At 47.7% G+C, this 19,304-nt stretch overlaps 1 protein-coding gene and 1 long non-coding RNA gene across 2 annotated transcripts in view; one reads left to right on the top strand and one right to left on the bottom strand.

Annotated features, from left to right (window-relative positions):
- Nucleotides 1–4,932: 4,932 nt before the first annotated feature.
- LOC141373837 (uncharacterized) lies at nucleotides 4,933–8,125 on the bottom strand. Its single transcript, XR_012380176.1, has 3 exons — nucleotides 7,864–8,125; nucleotides 5,998–6,195; nucleotides 4,933–5,290 (listed from the first exon to the last, which is right to left on the bottom strand). It is a non-coding gene; the product is annotated as an uncharacterized lncRNA (long non-coding RNA).
- A 248-nt stretch (nucleotides 8,126–8,373) lies between these two features.
- CDHR3 (cadherin related family member 3) overlaps nucleotides 8,374–19,304 on the top strand; it is a 60,481-nt gene continuing 49,550 nt past the window's right edge. The window contains 2 exon segments of the mRNA XM_025873252.2: nucleotides 8,374–8,498; nucleotides 16,462–16,664. Of these exon segments, the coding sequence (XP_025729037.2) occupies nucleotides 8,429–8,498; nucleotides 16,462–16,664 (273 nt within the window). The 5' untranslated portion in view covers nucleotides 8,374–8,428.

Genomic DNA, 19,304 nt, shown 5'->3' with positions numbered 1-19,304 from the left:
TACCACAATGTTTTCATTTCTTCATTCATGTTATAGCATGTATTTTCATTCTTAGACTTATTTTTAATTTTAATTTTATTTATTTATTTATTTATTTATTTATTTATTTATTTATTTATTTTTAAGTAGGCTCCATGCCCAGCATGGAGCCCAACCCGGGGCTTGAACTCACAACCACGAGATCAAGACCTGAACCGATATCAAGAGTTGGACACTTAACTGACTGAGCCCCTTAAGACTTATTTTTTAGAGCAATTTTGGGTTCACAGCAAAATTGAAAGGAAGGTACAGAGATTTCCCATATGCCCTCCAGCCCCACACATGAACAGCCCCCCATTATCACCATTTCTCACCAGACTGGCACATTTGATATAATTCACGAGCCCACACTGACCCAGCATGATCACCCAAAGTCCATAGTTTACCTTAGGATTCACTTTTGGTGTTTCTATGGCCAAATAATCTTCCGTCGCATGTGCATACTACATTTGTTTATTCACTTGCCAGTTGATGAACATTTGGATAGTAAGTTTATTTTTAAGAAACTGCCGAAATCTTTTCCAAAGTGGTCGAACATTCTATATTCCCACCAGCAGTGTATGAGCGTTCTAGTTTCCCCACATCCACGCCAACACTTGCTATTTTCAGCCATTCCGGTTGTGAAGGGGCTCATGGCTGGAATCCTAACTTGAGGGCCGTGGCTCCTCCTGGAGGTCAGGCTCTCTCTGTTCTTGTGGCCTGTGGGCAGGTGAATGGAGGTAGGACCTAACTTCCTGATGAGGCAAAGGTAGAGAGAGGGCCAGAAAACACTGAGCACCTCAGCCTGAAGATTCAGACTCACTCCAGTGCTCAAGGGAGAGTTACGGACACTGGTGGCCCAGTTCCCCATCTATTCAGCCCAGGGCTTTGCATAGGATAGGATTACTATGTACAAAGCCAAGGTGCCCAGAGCTTCCAGTCACCCACACTCATGCAAATGAGGGGGACAGAGGCCAAGAAAAGCAAGTCATGGCTTGATTCTTTCTTGCAGGGATAAAGTCCCAGCTCTTTCGAGATTGGCCCATTCTGGGCTAGAGGAATCTCTCCCCTTCTTCTCTTCCAGGTGCAGTGTGGAGCAGGCTAGAGGCACATTTCCTCAGCTAAATAGTTCTATCCTAAGCATAGCCCCTCTTTGGATCTGAAGAAAAAAAGCATTCTGGTTTCCCCAAGTCTTTCAGCAGATCAGAGGGTTCTGGCTGAGCTGCTTAAAGAGACCTCTGAGGCAGCTGCTGGAAAGAGAAGATCCGTCTGGATCCTACCTCACACCTGAAGGAACTCTTCCAAAGAAAGCAGAGGCCTGCATTTAAACATAAAACGATAAAAGTATGTTTTAGTCCATTCAGGCTGCTATAACAAAAAATACCACAGATTGCGGGGCTTTTAAACAACAAAAATTTACTTCTCACAGTTCTGGATGCCGGTCTGAGATCAGGGTGCCAACATGTTGGGTGAAAGCCTCTTCTTATTGTACCCTCACTTGGTGGAAAGGAAAGATAGCTTTCTGGAGCCTCTGTGGAGTGTCTTTCACAAGGGCACTAATTCCTTGCATGTAGGGCCCTACCAACATGACCTAATCACTCCCCAAGGCCCTGGCTCCTAATACTACAATACCTAGAAGCCACAGAACACAAGATGGTAAATTTGACTATGTAAAAACCTGAAAATTTTACATGACAGGAATTCCTATAAACAAAGTCAAAAATAAAGTGGTAATCTGGGAAAATTTTACAAAGTGTTAATTTCTTTAACCTATTAAGACTTTCTAAAAGCCAGAATGAAATATAGCAACAACCCAATAGAAAAATGGTAGAAGTGAACAAGTAATTCACAGAAAAGGGAACACTACTGATCCTTAAATATTAGAAAAAGATGTTTAGCTTCACTCATGAGAAGGGAAATACAAATTGAAATGAGACACTGTTTTTCTACTCAACAGATTGGCAAAAAGGAAAATGTCTGATAACACTGTGTTGGCAAGGGCTTGGGGGACTCTCCCACACTGTCCCATGTTGGTAGGAGCACAAAATGAAACAAGGTTTTGGAGGAATATTTTGGTAACATCTATCAAAAGGTAAAAACCATATTTCCTTCAATTCAGCAATTCTATTTTTTGGAATTTAATCCACTGGTATAGTCTCACAGGTGTGCTATTAGGTAGGTTCAAGGATTTTTATTGCAGCATGATTTGTAGTAGAAAAGGATTGGAAACAAAGTAAATACCCATCAAAAGGGACTGAATAAATAATATATGGCAGATCCGTACAATGGACTAGTATGCACTTATTAAAAAGAATGAGGCTTCTCTACTTGCATTGATATGTTAGAATTTCTGAGATACAGTAAGACAAAAAAAGTGGGCAAAATCCAGATTATATAATATGCTTTCACTTGTACAAAGATTATGTAGATGAGTATATGTTTGCATATGCACATACTGTCTCTAGAAGGATCACAAGACTCTGACAATAATGATTGCCTCTGAGGAAGGAAACAGTTTCTGGGGAACAGGGTGGTCAGGAAGATTGACTTTTCATTCATTACTTTTTTGAGCACTTGGAGTTTGGTACTGCATGCGTATACTACCTGTCCAAAACGATAATTTTTTCTTCTTGAAAATTGATCTCCTCCTGGGAGCTAGCACACTCTCATGGGGGGAGTCATGCTATTTCATATCTCTACACCATTTATGCCCTTTGCCTGGAATGGCCTTTCCCCTCACTTCTCCAGTTCACTCCAGCTCTCAGAACACTTCTGTAGCAGCCTCGCTCCCATTCTGAATCTGATTCTACTCCTCCCATGCTGCCACACCTCCGTGGCCCTGTGCATGCCTCCAGCATAGTACTTGGTCCACCAGATGGTGATGGGGGGCTTACCGGTTTGTCTCTGGGCTAGGTTTAAGCATCTTGTTGGGAGAACCATGTCATATCAGACCTTGCAGTCCTAGCACCCAGCACAGTGCCTGGCGCATAGTAGGCTTCGAGAGGAGTGGTGGCTGATTGGATGGATGGAAGGAGTGGTGCTTCTGGAGTGTCAGTTCCTTATGTACAGGGATTTTGGTCTGTTTTATTCTGTGCTGTAATCTTAGCTTGCCCAACAGGCTGTGTCACCCAGTATTTGCTGAATGAATACAGGAATGCCACCTAGAAGGAGGAGGGGAAGAAGTGAGCATTGGAGTAATGCTCAAGCAAGGTGGCAGAGAAGTTAAGTAGGAGGAAGACCCCAGCTTCAGAAAAGGGCTCTAGGAAGGCCAACAAAGGACCCTGGAGAAGGAGTGACTTCAAGGTAAAATTAGATACTTGCCCACAAGAATGATCTGGCCGCCGCCAGGACCAAGATGGCCACTAGATGCGCGGGCTTCCTTAAGAATAGCCGGCCTGTGCTGGTCATGTCCTTCACCATCAGGGCCCTTGCTGTAATTCTGCCCCTTCTCAGCCCCCACACTGATCATGCCATCATGATCGACCGAACCACCCAGGGCCCTTCTGAGATGAGGGGAATGTGCCCCACATGCCAGCCACCCTAGGATCCCCCGCGTCCAAGCTTGGAGTGGATGGAGAATCTGTGAACACCTCCCCCTGTGGACAGGGAAGAGACCCCCTATAAACATGTAAAAACCAACCACAGGAAGAAAAAAACAGAGAGTGATCCATCAGTTATACTCCTGGGTATGTATCGAAGAGAAATGAGAACATATGTCCCTGCAAAAATTTAGACAGGAATGCTCATAGCATGATTCACCATAGCCAAAAAGTAGGAAAAAAAACCCCAAATGTTGATCGCTGATGAACGGACAAATTAAAGGTGGGACAGCCGTACCGTGGAATACGATTCAGCAATCGTAAGAAACGAAGTAAAGATTCACGCTACAACAGGGGTGAGTCTTGAAAACATTTTGCAAAGTGAAAGAAGTCTGTCCGAAAGGCCACGTATCATATGATTCCATTAAAATGAAACATCCAGAATGGGAAAGTCTATAGAGGCGGAACGTGGATGACTGGTTGCTGGAGTGGTGGAAGGAAGCTGGTGAAACGTGGAGAGTGCGTGCTAAGGGGCGTGGGGTGTTGGAAGTGTCCTCAAATTCATTATGGCAATGGTTGCACCACTCTGTGAATATACTTAAAAACCACCGAATTGCACATATTAAATGGGTGCCCTGGATGGTATGTGAATTACATCTCAGTAATGCTGTTATAGAAAATAAGAATGACCTGGAGTTCCCTGGAGGTGAGAGCTGCGCCCAGCCCACGCTGACCAGTGTTCTGTCCCTCGGAGCCAGGTAGGGCTAATCTAAGGGAAGTCAAGCTCATTCACTCTTCCACCCCTGGAGCCAGGGCAGGGGCCCTACCAGTGGGTCCTGAGGGCTGCAGGGTGACAGACTCTGTCACCCCAAAATATGACTCCACCCCAGGAAATGCTGCTCTGGCATACTGATCATTTTGAGCTGAGCTTGAAAAACCTCAAATACAGGGAAAGGCTTTCTTTGAATTCTCCTCATCTGCCTGAAGACAGATCCTGCAAAGAAACTCAGTTGTCATAAATCCTCTCTCTAGGAGTTCCATCGACAATGGAAGATTGACTCTTATCACGGGAGAGGAGTCCAGAAGTCAACCCCACACCAGACAAAGTAGGTCACAAACTATCATACCTCTCATCTGTTCTTTTAAGGGCCCATTCATCTTGCTGAAAAATCTATTTCCTTCCCCTAAGATCATGAACATCTCCCTTCCCCTTTTCTTATTAAAATGGTATTTAATCCTGAATTCTGAGCCCCCCCCCCCCCCGGGGGAGTTATCCATTTTTTCCCCAGTTATCTCCCATGTATCCACGAGGTATATACATTAATAAACTTCTGTCTGTTTTTCTCTTGTCAATCTGTCTTTTGTTATCGGGGTCTCAGCCAAGAGCTCAGAAGAGTAGAGGGAAATTCTTCTTCCGCTTCTACGGGGCCTCTGCCTCCGAGGAGCCCCTCCCATGCCGCTCTGGGCCAGGAGTGAGTGCTGCTGGGCTTCTGGACGTGAGGAGGGCCGTAGCACCTCTTTCTTTCCTTGCCCAAAAGCTGAGGGGCTCCCCCTGGACAGGTGTTTGGGGAGAGGAGAGGATGGCACAGGGCAAGGGAGTATAAAGCCATTTCGGGAAGGTCACAACTTTTCTGACTACGCATCTGGCACGGGGTGACATGCAAAGCGGTTGGGAAGCAAGGAAGTAGAAGAGCTTCTCTGGCCTGGAAAAGCTTGTTGAGACTGGCTGGACACTGACAGTGAGAGAGTTGAGGGAGTGTGGTTTGAAAGAGGTGTGCCTGCTGGTGTTCCGGCCCACAAGGAAGACCTGGGAAGGCCGGTGGGTGCCCACTTCTACAAGGAGCTGCAGGCCATCAGCATGGCCACCGTCACTGGGGGTGTGGGGTTGGCCTCGAGGGCTCTCTTCCTAAGGGGGTCCCGCCATGCAGAGGTGCTGGGACGGTGGAGCCTGGCTGCCGTGTCCCCGAGTTTGGATCCCGGAAGCCCATAGTCCAGGACTGGGTGAATGAGAGTCGTGGACAGAACCTGCCCAGTGATATAAAGGTGACTGGGGTCCCCGGCCGGCCCCCAGTGCCCGTGGAACGGCTGAGGGAGCTCAACGTTTAAAACCCCCAGCGGTGCTTCTCCACATCTCAAGTCTATAATGTTTCCAGGACTTCATAGCTTATGCAAGGGTTTCCGGGCTGTGAACAATTAATGTGTAGGTAAGCATGTTCCAAATTCTAAGTCAACGAATCTTGAGAGCATAACTTCCTTGCTGGCCAATTAGAGGCTTGCAGTAGTTGGATCCCAGGAAAGCTGCTTTAAATACTTGAAGGACCTGAACCACTGCTGGGCCAGACACGATGTGGGAGAAGGCTCCCCAGGTCTTTCTGGGGAGCTGGAGGAGTGCATGCCCCAAACGTTCCAGCCCCCTTCAAATCCCTCTCTTTCATCTCACCTGGCTGCCACTCTGGTGGGACCAGGAGGACTCAGCCTGCCCTCAGTCGGGGACAGGAGAGCAAGGGGACTCAGGGTCCTGCCTCCACGTGACTCTGGTCCAGCTGGGTCCCTGGTGCCAGGACCACATGCTTCGAGAAGAAGACGGGAGCCGATGCAAGGACCACAGAACGTCATGATGGCCGAAACAACCTCAGCGCTAAAAACAGAAGCTGTAATTACAGGAGAACAAACCCGCAACAAATTCCAAAATGTGACCCTTACGATCCCGGGACCAGAAAGGGGGAAGTTAAGTGGAGGTTCTCCATATCCTGGTGAAAACAGCAGTATGAAGAACGGCTGTGCAGTCAGGCTGAAAATTAAACAGATGTGAGTTTCTTTAATTCAAAGGCTTAATTATTCTGACGTTTTCCATAACTTAATCGGAGCCATCACTTCAACTTTAATTATGCATAATGAAATGGATTATTTACAGTAACTAATATGACAGGAAAAACTGAGAGGTGAGAATTGGTAACTTGGCAACTATTTATTCTTATGTTTTCAGCCCACGTTTATGGGGTACCTACCAGCTTTTCACCTTTGCCGTGGTCCTAGAGATGTCCTATTAGGAAAAAATAGTATCCCTGGAGCACATCCGAGGGCCAGTTTCTTTCCCTTCATTATCTCATGTGCTGCTTGCAAGAATACTGCACAACAGGCATTATCCTCTCTGTCTATCCGTTATAGACGTGGAACTGAGATTCTGGAAGGTTAGGTAATTTGCCTAAGGTCACACAGCAAAACTGAGAAGTTTTTTTTGCCATCTACCTATTTCAGACAGAAACTTACAGGCTGACATTCGAATCTTCTTGCCTTACCCAGGAAGTCATCTTTTCCTAAGGGAAAGGTTGCTTGTTATTTTAAGTAGGAGAGTGAGTGACCAAAATTGTACTTGTGGGAAACGAACCTGAGGGTTTCCTGTAGGACGCCCCAGATGCTACTGAGATCGTCCTGGTCAGAGGTCAGGACCTTAAGCCAGACTGGTGGTCGCAAAATTGGGAAAGGGGGCTGCAGGTGGCACTGTGGGGGCTGGAAGGGGCTTGACGCAGGTTTGGATGCGGTGGTGAGGAAGGAGGCCAGCCTTGCTGCCCTCGGTTGGGGACGCAGGAGATGCGGGTGCCAGCTTGACCGGGGGCAGGTCACTCAACCCTCTGAGTCCCACAACCCCTCCTTGTGCCCGGGAGGGGCTGCACCAGCTTATTTAGCAGTCTCAGGTCAGGGGCAGGTGAACTGAGATGGTCTGTTGGCCTCCGTGAAATCTCCCTTAAGATCTTGCTTCCAGGGCGCTTCTAACTCTTCATAGTCCATCACGCTCTTATTTCCATCTCACACTGGACTGAAGTCTCATTTCAAGGCTGGGGCAGCGGGAACTGGGACTCCGAGAGCCTGGGACCTGGACGTGGGGTGTAGTCAGGCCTCCTGCCTTTGTGTGGGGGCAGAAGAACGGGGAGGAGGCAGAGGGGAAGCGACTGGTGTGTCTACCTAGTGGGCCCTCATTGCTGTCTCTCTTGATGGGCCTTCCTCTGGCTCAGACCGGCTAACTGGCCAGTGGTGACCTCTGAGGAGCCAAATGCTGGTTCACTGGTGGGGCGCCCCCACTCCTGCTACCAGCCTTGGGCTCCTGGGCCCCCCTCCAGCAGTGGGCACTTCTCGCGCGTGAGGAGCAGGAGGGAGGGTCCAAGTCTGGCTGCCTTCCACTGTGTCAGCTACTATTCTACAGCACCACGTTGAGGGGTCGGGCCTCTCCATCCATACCCTCCCTCTGAGCCGCCATTGCTCTTCTCTGAGTGGAGGCTGGACCCCAGCCCAGCCGTGTTTCACTCACCAGGCCTTCCAGGCCGGCCTGGGGCCACATCACGCCCCAGTGGGTGGAAGCCTCACTACCCCAGACTTCACTGAGGGCGAGAGGGCTGGTGCTGATGGCAGGGTCTATCACAGCCAGTCTGCCTTGTGGAGGGGTCTGATCCCAGCTCTGAGCCCTGCTCCTCAATTCAGGGCCACAGAAAAATTCCCACCCCTCCCACCCCTGCCTCTGGGAATGACGAGATGCCTGGCTCCAGGGCGGTGGAGACCATCATGGATGTCGATGCTTATGTCCAGCTTTTACCACCGTCTCCGGGCCTCTGCTTTCTTTGCTCTTGCGGACCTCTAAGATGGACTCTGTGAGCTTACCAGGGCTGGCTGGTTGGCCTCTTGGGTACCATGAGGTCACAGAAGCAGGTAATCCAAGAACAAATAGTCCTGTGGTGTTGGGAGTCTCCCTGAGTTACCAGCAAAGCCTCTGTTTGATTTCTCACATGGCAACAAAACCAGGAGCAGAAGATGAGTGGCAACTGGAATAAACTCCAGGTGTCGGGCGGGACTCAGCTACTGGGTAATACGCTGGAAATATGTACAGAGGTGAACTCTCCAAGATGCAGGGAGCAGTTTTCCTCCTGGTTCTCCTTGGTGCCATGTCAGGTAGGGATGCCATGTTGCCACTTCATGATAATGTCCCTAAAGAGGAAATCCCATCTGGGAGGTCTTCAACCGTGGACTTATCAGCACTGGTAAATAAGATGATGCAGCAACAGGGAGCCCTCGGAGGCTGGGCAGGGTGCTCTGAAGAAGAGGGGCGGCAAACGAAGCTACAGTCTAGTCTCTGGTCTCTGTGCAGACTTCAATTTCTCTCCTTGCTAACTGGCCTGTGCCAGAAGTCCTTCCAAGATGTAAGGTTGGGAAAATGAGTTTCACAGCAGAGCTTTGTGTATATGTCAAGTCAGTCTTTGTGGAGATTCTGGCTTTTCTCTGGAGCCTTCTAGGGGCAACCAGAAGTTGGCAAGTCATCCTATGGGAAAACCAAGGTATCAAGGGGCTATTGTCTTACTCTTGAGCAAAGAAAACACCTTCTGTTAGAAGAACCAAAGATTCAACCTGGTGCATCTTGTACTCCCTCTTCCTTACTCAAGAGCTTGAAGAATCTTGGGTGATCCTTTTAATGTTGTCAGCTTATGGAAATTGCGCTTTTTTAATTCAGTCTTATTTTTTAATAGGTAGTATATGCATAATGTAGGGAATTCAATCATGTTAAATTTGCAGATTAATTTAGGGATAATTTACATATTTGATGAGTTATATAGTAACACACTTGTAGGAGTATGTGGTACATGGTAAATGCTTAATAAATGTTAGTGATTATTACATAGGACATTGAGCCTCCTGTTCAACAGTTCTAGATACTTGTTCAAGTCTTTGTTTTCCTCCGGAGTATTTTAGGATTTCCTTCACAGAGCTCTTGCACATTCCAATTACGTTTATTTCTAGTTCTTTTTTTCACCTTTTCTTTTTCCTTATTTGTGAATAGCATCTTTTCTTCCCTTGTCTGTTTTAATTGATTGTCGTACAGTGGATGGAAGTCTACTAATGACATATCTTATTATTTGTCATGGTTTTCCAGGTGACTCTCATGCATTTTCCACTTTTTTTTTTTAAGATTTTTTTATTTATTTACTTGACAGAGAGAGAGAGACAGCTAGAGAGGGAACACAAGCAGGGAGAGTGGGAGAGGGAGAAGCAGGCTTCCCGCAGAGCAGGGAGCCCGATGCGGGGCTCGATCCCAGGACCCTGGGATCATGACCTGAGCAGAAGGCAGACACCCAACGACTGAGCCACCCAGGCGCCCCGCATTTTCCACTTTTGAAAATAATCAACATTTATACTTTTCCTTGCCTATTTTTCTATCTTGCATTTCTTTCTCTTATCTAATTACCAGGCCCATACCTTCAGGCTATTTTTGAACAATGATAAAGAATGTACACTCTTGTCTTATTCCCCATTAAGCATGATGTTAACTTTTGGTGTGAAACAGGAATGTTTTACATGTTAAGGAGATAACTTTTATTTTTTCTTCAGGGATTTATTTCTGAATCACAGTGGATTTTTATTTTTATTTTATTTTTTATTTTTAAAGATTTTTAAAATTTATTTGACAGTGAGAGACATAGCGAGAGAGGGAACACAAGCAGGGGGAGTGGGAGAGGGAGAAGCAGGCTTCCCTCCGAGCAGGGAGCCCGATGCGGGATTCCTAATCCCACGACCCTGGGATCATGACCTGAGCCGAAGGCAGACGCTTAACGACGGAGCCACCCAGGCACCCCTCACAGTGGATTTTTAAATCAAATGTTTTTTTCCAGTTTTATGGAAATAACCACTTAATTTTCCCCTTTGATCTGTTAATAACATAAATAAATGACTGGAGGGGCACCTGGGTGGCTCAGTCGGTTAAGCATCTGCCTTCGGCTCAGGTCATGATCCCAGGGTCCTGGGATCGAGCCCCACATCGGGCTCCCTGCTCAGCGGGAAGCCTGCTTCTCCCTCTGCCACTCTTGCTGTGTCTCTCTCTGTCAAATAAAAAAAAAAAAATCTTAAAAAAAAATAAATAAATGACTGGGTTTCCTAATACTGAACGCTCTTTAATCTTGGGGTCTTCTGCCTGGCAGAGGGCAAGAGGAGCTGGGAATGTGAGGCCAGGTCTTGAGCAGTTCAGACTCTCCCTTGCAGTAAACATTTGAGATTTTCCCAGAATTATAGGCTTTTCAGACCACAATAATTTGAGTTAAGGGGTGACATTTGTTGCCATTGGGGGAAGAGTGAGGTCAGGAAGAACCCAGTGTCTCATGCTGAACATTATCATTTGGAAGTTTATCATCAGACGTGTGAAAGGGACAGATCACAAAGGTTTGCAAGAAATATTTGAAATTCCTTGTCAAAGCCACACTCACATCCCTCCATCTCTAAAATCCATGCACTGTACCCTGCTTTTGCTTCCATGGGGCAAACCCTGGTTTGTTGAGGGTCTGCTGTGATGCAAATTGTTTTCCTCTCACCTTCTTTTGTGAGTCTGAGAACCTGATTCTTATCCCAGCTTCTCCAACACCAGAGTCACCCGGCACGAAGGGGAGGGGTGGGCAGCCACACTAGGAGCTGCCTTCAGGCTAGTGGAAGCGGGCATCACCCAATAATCTCAAACAAAGTAACACACTCCAGTATCCTCTTTCCTCTCATTTGCTCTAAGTCATCCTACATCCTTCAACACCCAAGTCAAACCCCGCCTCCCCCACGGAGCCTTCCTGGATTGCCCCAACTCCTGGCGGGTGCTCTTCCTGCCACACCCTGGAGTTCCTCTTGCCTACATGCGGAATGTATGCCAAGGTTTGATTACAGTGCCCTACACAAAATAAGTGCTTAACAACAGGTAGCACGAGTTATTCTATAATTCATTTGTTACGTGTCTGTCGCGTGTCCTTGAGGGGAATGTGGGCCCTGTAGTCACAGGTTTGGTTCTCTTATTGCTCTGTGGTCCCCACATGCCACACATATATATGGGATCCAATAAATAGTTGTTGTTTTCACTGATCATCATCAATGATCACTGCAGGTAATGAAACCACATTCTATAATGTTTTATGGTTTATCGAGTATATGCATGTTCAGTGTAGGGTATCTGTGCCATGAGAGTGAATTCTAGTAGGCCCAGAATGAGCCTGAATTGCTTCGCTGAAGTTTCTGCCCAGAACGGACTTCTGGTCAAGGCAAGAAGTGTGCTGATGAACAGTGCTGCTTTGGAGCTGTGGGTCCGGGGAGTTTCGGGGTGGTTTGTAGGGGCCTGTAAGCATTGTTCGTGGATAACAGTGACATTGATGATGTGCACCTGGCTTGGAAGGCTCTGCTACTGAGGCTGGTTACCTAAAGAGATGGTGCCTACATGACCAGCAAAATATAAAAATGTCCAGCAGAGACTCTATTTTGAGTTGCCTGGTTGCGAGGCTACCTCGGAGGTTTCTGATCTGAGCGAGTGTATTCTGTTAATGGCCCCTGGAGAAAAGGGGATGATGGGAGCTGGCCCCTGGCCCCTCTGGTCCTCAAGCTAGGAGGCAGCCTTCAGCTGTGGTGCACACTATAATGTTGTTGCTAACCCACCTCCTTCTTCTGTAATAAACCATAGATTTGTAAGCTTTCCCTTCGGGTCCTAGGCACTTTCTTTAGCAAGTGAACTCTGTTTAATGACCACTGGTGGTGTGGCACCACAGCCCTGAGGGACAGAGCTGACACAGGGCCAAGCTGAGCAGCCCAAGGTCCCTTAACAGAGCTCAAACTTGAAGCAAGAGCTCTGATTGCAAATCCCGTGCTCTTTTCACAACACTCACCAATCCCTCTCACTACCGATTTAGTAGTTACTAGAGAGAATGACAAGGAATTTATTGAGTGACAGTCTTGGGCGAGGACTGCTCTGTGTATTGAAGTCACACTGTGAGAGCAGCTACATCCCTGGGGGGACAAGGTGGCAGCACCCATGCTTCCTGAACCACATGACTATTTTGGTGTCAGAGGCCCAGGCTGGCCAGCTTCTGCCCCCACAACTGAGGCTGCAGAAGCCTTAATTATTCCAACACAGGCCCTGGGAGGAGGCTTTGTTGGTCCATTTCTGGCAAGGTGGTGATTTTGCTCATTTTGAAACGAGCGAGCACATCATGCATCCAGATCTCCACCACAAGCAAGATGTTTCAGTGGGCTCGGTAATAAGTCTTCTGCATGCTCTTCCTTTTTCAAAGTGTATGCTTCAAGCAATTCTAATCTGATCCTTAATTAAGATGCATGCGTAAGTCAAATTCCATTAAGGCCTCTTTCTCGGTCTCCAGCACCCAGACCACCAGAGAAAGTTTGGAAGACCGGCCTTGGAAGGCAAGCGTGTAGTGTCCTAGAGCCATTCCCAGCTTCTAACCTTCCCTCTGCCACTGATTAGCTGAGTACCTCTGGGCACATCCCTTAAACTGATCTGTATAATAAGTGAGTTGAACATTTGATGGATTTCATGTCTTATCAAATGCTCTATATTTAGGGTATGGACCCTAGCCACCAGTTATTATTGTTACCATGGCTATTAATATTGCTACTACTACCTTTTTAATAGCAGAAGAACTGAAGGAACTGGTTGTTGAACTAAGAGTCGGGAGATCCCAGCTTGACTACCTTTCTTACCAGTGTCCCTGGAGTATCTGCCACAAAGTTTTTAGGAATCAGTGGCACGATCCTGGCGCACGTGACCTTACCTTGGGAACCGAGGCCACTGGATGAAGCGCAGAACATCTCCAGCAAGAATGTCAGCAGAGGGCTGCTCGGGTGGCTCAGTCTGTTAAGTGTCCGACTCTTGATCTCAGCTCAGGTCTTGGTCTCAGGGTTCTGAGTTCAAGCCCCTGAGCCTATTTAAAAAAAGAGAGAGAGAGAGAGAGAAAAAAAAAATGCCAGCAGAAAGGACATATCTAAGGGTGTAGCCTGCTTTTAGCCATACATGAAACAGGCAGTCCCCAACACAAGTTGCTTGAGGGGCACTAAATATACCCACTCCTGCCTTCAACATATCAACCTCACTGCCATGCAAAATACGGCCGTTCAAAGAGGACTATGAAAAGGTCTATAAATATAAGGAGGAAAAGCTCTATAAACGTATGGAGCCGTGCAAAGGACAGAATTAGTTTCCAGAACCCAGGGCTTATCGAAGTCAAAATGAACGCAGCAGGATCAATGGACACACTCTCAGCAGAGCAAACGAGGAGCTCCCAGCAGGGGATGTTGGAAGAGCATGGCTTGGCTAGCCTTCTCCGTTCCTAGAAGGAGACACACCCAGGTTGGTGGTCATGGCAACCTGCCTGTTCAGGGCGAGGCTGCGGGAAGCTTCTCACACCCGAGCCCACGTCAAGCTAATCCTGCGGCGTGATTCCTTCTCTTGTTCCCCCAAACAGCCTCTCGAAGATTGTATCACCATGACCTAACATCTGGGTGGAGGGGCCAGTGTCTTACCAGACCCCCAGCACCATGTGGGTCGTCGAACACAGAAGTACCGGGTCGTAGAATGACCACGAGGCATTACGTGTGCGTGGTGACAGACTGTCTGTAGTACATATGTGCCACCTGTTAGCCAGGCCTACCACGGCCCCTCGCTGAGGGTGCAACCTCAGGCGTGTGGAGGGGTGACAGTGACACCTCCACCATGGGATTGTGTTCAGAAAGGCTGAGATCAGGCAGCGGAGCCGCATGAGGCCTGGTGAGCAGGTGCTCGGTAAATGCAAGTGGTTACTTGTTTGGGTCTGTTCATCTGGGCTGGGCACCCACCTAACCGCAGGCGATTCTTGAGAAAAACCCAGTGAGTTCTATCTTTGCTTAAATTGGAGCAGAGGCTTCCTTCCTCCTTGTCTGGAGGGGCCCGAGTCACTGGGGTGAGTGGGAGGGGACAAGAGAAGGTGGGGATTTCCTTGAAATTACCAACCTTCCATTTTGCTTATGACTCTCCCTGTCTTGCTGAACAGAGAGGAAACAGTAGGGCGAACAGCTCATGAGGGCCCTGGTGACTTCCGGTTGCAGGAAAAGAGGGAGTGAGGGAATGATGCCTAAAAAAAAACCAAGCACAGAAGCAACCGATTAATTTGCTCATTTTAAAAAAACTATTTGGGAGAATTTTTTCTTTTTTTTTTTGCCTCTAAATAGCTTACTATTTGGCTCCCGATTTTTATCACGAGAATGCCATAATATTAAAGTCAATTTTAAAAGATTAAAAAAAAATCTATTCATATCCATGTCACCCCAAACCTCAGCTGCTTTTTTATTTCTGAGCCCTTGCTCCGTCTGTGTCCATGAAACTGGAAAATTCTGGGAGCAAAAATAACTTATGCATAATGAACTTTAGTCTCTAACTGAAATAAGATGACTTTAGATTTATGAAAGCTTGTACCAATGTGTTTATATTTCAATTTTTCCTACATTTGCATTCACTTCTCCACATCCCTGCCCCCAAATCTGAAATAAAAACATTCTCTTACAAAAGCCAGCCCTTCCCATGGCTTGTTTGTCTCCAGAAGTTCTACACCTTTTGGTAGGACAGTTACCTCCCTCCCATTCCCAGGGGCTTGTCCCCAAGGGCGAAAGTGGCAAAGATCAGGAAGCCAACTAAGAAGTAGGACTTCAGTATAAATTTTGGTTTTGTTACTTACTATTATTATTTAGCTCCCTTTCCTCATCTGTAAAATAGTGGCACTAACACCTACCCTCCCCGTTTTGGGGAGTGAGTGAGAGAAAGGATTTTACATTGCGCACTTATTTGGAACATGGGATAAATGGTCTTTGCATTGACTTCCTAGAGCTGCCATAATGAGCTACCACAAACTGGATGGCTGTGAGCGACAGAAATGTATTCTCTCATAGTTCAGGAGATCTGGGGTCTGAAGTCGTGGTGTTGACAGGGTTGGTTCCTTCTAGAAACTCTGAGGGAGATCTGTTCTGCATGGACTTCCTAGCTTTTGGTGGTTGCTTGCTGTTCCTGGGCTTCTAGCTGCATCAGTTTAACTTCTGTCTCTATCATAACATGGCTTTCTTCCTCCTGTGTGTGTGTCTCCATGCCCTGTCCTCTTAGAAGGACTCCATCTGGTGGATTAGGGCCCACCCCAATCCACAATGACCTCCTCTTAACCAACTCATCTGCAAAGACTCTGTTTCCATATAAGGTACATTCTGAGGTTCTGAGTGAACATGGATTTTATTTTGGGGGGGGACACTTCTCGCCCCCCCTAGAGTAACCATCACTATGGAAGCATGAAAGAACAGGACCTGCTGCTCTCGTCTGTACCGGCAAAATCGTGCAGAGTATCAAGGAGACCGAAGAATGTCCCAAGGCTTTCCTGGAAGAAACATTCTCTCTCTTAAATTGTCAAACTCCCTGTCTGAGTTGCAGCCCGAGGAAATGCGCATGCCTTCCCCGAGTCTCTCTCATTTCCTTCCCTGTGAAATGGGAGTTAATCTATCAATGAAGATGTACTGATGGACCCTGGGCATCATGACACCCCCCAGCATCCCATAATGACAAGCAGTTGTCCTTGAGATTACTTACGGATGCGGGGAAATCTACCATGATTTTGGAGCTTGGCGGTCATGCATGCTCAGTTTTTGATGACCTCTGAATCTAACACTGACACAGACAAGGAAAATAAACTCCTGTAAACTCCCCGGGTCTTGTAAGACAGGATGTCATGGCCGGACGTAGTCCTTCAAAGTGGACGTCTGCCTCCTGAGGCATCACATCTGTCTTTCCTTAGCTCTTCACAAAGGCTGCGAGAAGAGAGAAGGGGTACAGGGAGACAAGAGAAAAGCAGCGGCTTGATTTACAGAATGACAGAAGCAGATTTCATGGCTGTTTGGTGGTGGTTGTTTTCTTGGCTCCCAGAAGATCTCGTATTTCCATCTCCAGTCCTTGGCAAGAGTATTTGTTCTTGGGGAGTGACCAGGTTCCATCAGAGCTCCGAGCTATGGGTTGAAGCCACAGACCAAGCTGTTAAGTCCTTGTTCCCAGCACAAGGCTTTCTGTTCAGGCCATTTTGCATCCTTGTTAAACCCGCAGGGAGAGAAGTGCTACACCTAGTCCACTTGCCTGCTACAACCACCGTGGCCGAGAATTCTCCACCTGAGACTCCAGTGCACAAGTTTTCTGTGAACTTATCAGCCTCGCTGTCGCCTGTGATCCCAGGGTGGCCCCTGATTATCAACACAAGCCCCCTCACTGATGCCTTCAAAGTGAACTGGCTGTCAGACACTGACTTTGAGGTAAGCACATCTCACTTGGGAGTTGTCCACAGAGAGGAGTCCTGAAGATGAGGGTGGATGGGATTCTAGATCGCTGACCATTTCCTTCTCTTTCCCTGGCTCACTATCCCCTCTAGTAAGACCCAGAAAGCCCACCTGGGGCATCCGAGAGCCCTCTATGCGAGAGGCCCCTAAACACTTTGGACCTTCTTTCTCCACTAAATCCAGTGCAATGGGCAATAGGCTCAAATTGTTACAAATAGAAGTCCTGTTTCTCATTGCCACCCACCCTCACATGACATCGGGTGTTACGTGTGTGTTGACAGTATCTAAATCCTTTGGGTGGCATAGTGTGGGCATTCATCTCCTCAAAAGCCAGGCCCTGATGAACTTGTGTCAGGTGATTCTGCTTTTCTCGAATTCTGTGATTTTCCAGGAGGAAATTTATGAGGAGACTTATTTAATATGGAAGAACATACCTTTCATAAAAATACGAGCCTGAATGTCCAGCAGTGCTGCATGAATGATTCCTCTTGGATAATTCAGACCCCGTCATTCACATTCAGGAGCTATTACACCCCTGCTCTCTTTTCTAGTTTGTCATGTTAGTCTTTTCCAAAGTTGGTGCTCCTCCTTAGGTAGGACAAACCTACCTGCGTGTTTTCCACTGGTACCTTCAGAGACCCTTCTAGGGATGACTTTAGGGTCCAGGTGTCTGAACCCTCCCCACCCCTGCCCTTCCCTCAACTGGCATAGGAACCTCTGGCAATTAACATTAGCCCTGACTCGGGTCCCGCCTGTCATCGCCCTGCGGATGTGGTGGAACCCCGTGGACTCAGCCTGCTTCGTCGAGGCTCGGTTGCCTCCTTGAGGTACATACTAGGTGTTCTTAAACACAGCTGATCGTGAGAGTCCCAAGGGGAGCTCTTAAAAAGTTCTGCCCCAGAGCAGAGCTGGAGAACCCAGGACGTGTAGCAGAACTCAGGAAGGCAGTATACTCAGCACCCCTGGGGGCAGGCTCTTTGATGCATACGGAGCACACATTCAGCATCCAGCATAGAATCCCCGGGCCCAGAGGCTGGTTCTGTGACTCCTCTCTGCCCTATCTCCCTGGCCCTGGACATCTGGCTCGTCTTCCACAGCTGCTGCTCATCTGGCCCTAGAAGCCCTGCCAAAGGCTTGCACATGTACAGCATGGAGTATATGCTGGACACTGTGGCACACTTCACACGGATTTCCTCTTGTAATATTCAAACAATCCACTGATTTTATTTATGTTACTGTCCCCTTTTCACAGGTGGAGGAAACTGAAGCAAAACTCGTTAAATAACTTGCCCTGGGTTGCGCAGCTCTTCGGGGGTTGAGCTGAACCTGGAACCCAGGCAGTCTGACTTCAGACCTCTGCCTATTTTGGGGAACAGTATAATTCATACAGCGTGCAATTCACCCATTGAAAATGTACAATTCGGTGGTTTTTACTGCATTCACAGACCATCACCACTATCTACTTTTAGGACACTTTCCCTATTTCCCCCAGTCCCTGGCACCCCCTTATCTCCTTTCTTCTGCCTTAATGGATTTGCCTATCCTGGGCATCGTCTATGAATGGATTCACATTGTGCGTGGTCTTTAGTGACTGGCTAGTTTCCTTTAAGCCTGGGTCAACAACTTCTTCCTTTTCGTGGCTGAGTCATATTCCACCGTATGGACAGACCACAGTTTGTCTCTCTGCTCAGCAGCTGACAGACATCGGGGTGGTTCCCCATTGAGGGCTCTCACCCTCAGCCTCTAGAGTCTACTGCCTTCGATGATGATGATGGCAATTGTGCGGAGGTCCCATTGCGCATTCACATCCTGACCTCTGGATTGTCACTACTGACACTGACGCTACCACCATGGAAAAGGCTTTATTCCTATTTTCGAACTAAGATTGCAGAGAGACAGCAAGGTTAGCTGGTGTGTCTGAGATCACGTAGCCATAACAGATGAAGCAAGAACTTAACTCAGGTCTTCTGATGGCCAATCCTAGGCTCTTTCTCCCACATTGCCCTGTGTATCTGTTGCTGGTTTGGGGAGCCCCCAAATCAGGTGAAAAGACCTATTCTTTCCATGTTTGATGTGATTCCAACAGGGCTGACAGTCAAGGAAGAATTCCAGCCTGTGTCTGACCTCTAGAAATGGGGGCTTTCTTAGCACCTCCCATCCGAGGTAGGCTCCAGTGTTTAGTGTATTGTCCCAGGCCTGGTGCCCTCCTGGACACTGTGTCGGTGCTAGGATGGGCCACACGGCCATGGGTCCTGAAGCATTGGTTGCTTCTCCCCAGAAACCACCCAATAGCATCAACTATCCCCTCCAGAAAGGTCCTATTGTCCAACCCAAAATGCTCACAAGAGCTGCTTCTGCTGCCTACAGAACGGGTCAGTGCCATCCCCGTGGCGGAACCTGACTCCTCCTTGGGCCGACTTGACACTCTGCAGAAGAAAGCTAGCAACGAGGTTTTTGGGTCTCTGGCCCAGAGGTTTAGTCACTGTTGGCCTTGGGACTCAGTTGTACAAGACTTTCTGAGGGTGACCTCTGAATCATGCCAGGGACCAGGCCTCTCTGCTTTCAAACACAGCTGCTGGGACTTCTGGGGGCCCGGGGAGAGTAAGAAGGGTTAAT

This window comes from Callorhinus ursinus, unplaced genomic scaffold (genome assembly GCF_003265705.2).
Source record: "Callorhinus ursinus isolate GAN/ISIS: 27379988/994484 unplaced genomic scaffold, GSC_fseal_2.0 scaffold12, whole genome shotgun sequence".
Lineage (NCBI taxonomy): Eukaryota > Metazoa > Chordata > Mammalia > Carnivora > Otariidae > Callorhinus > Callorhinus ursinus.
Note: the sequence above shows the minus strand (reverse complement) of the source record. Positions and strands in the feature narration are given on the sequence as shown.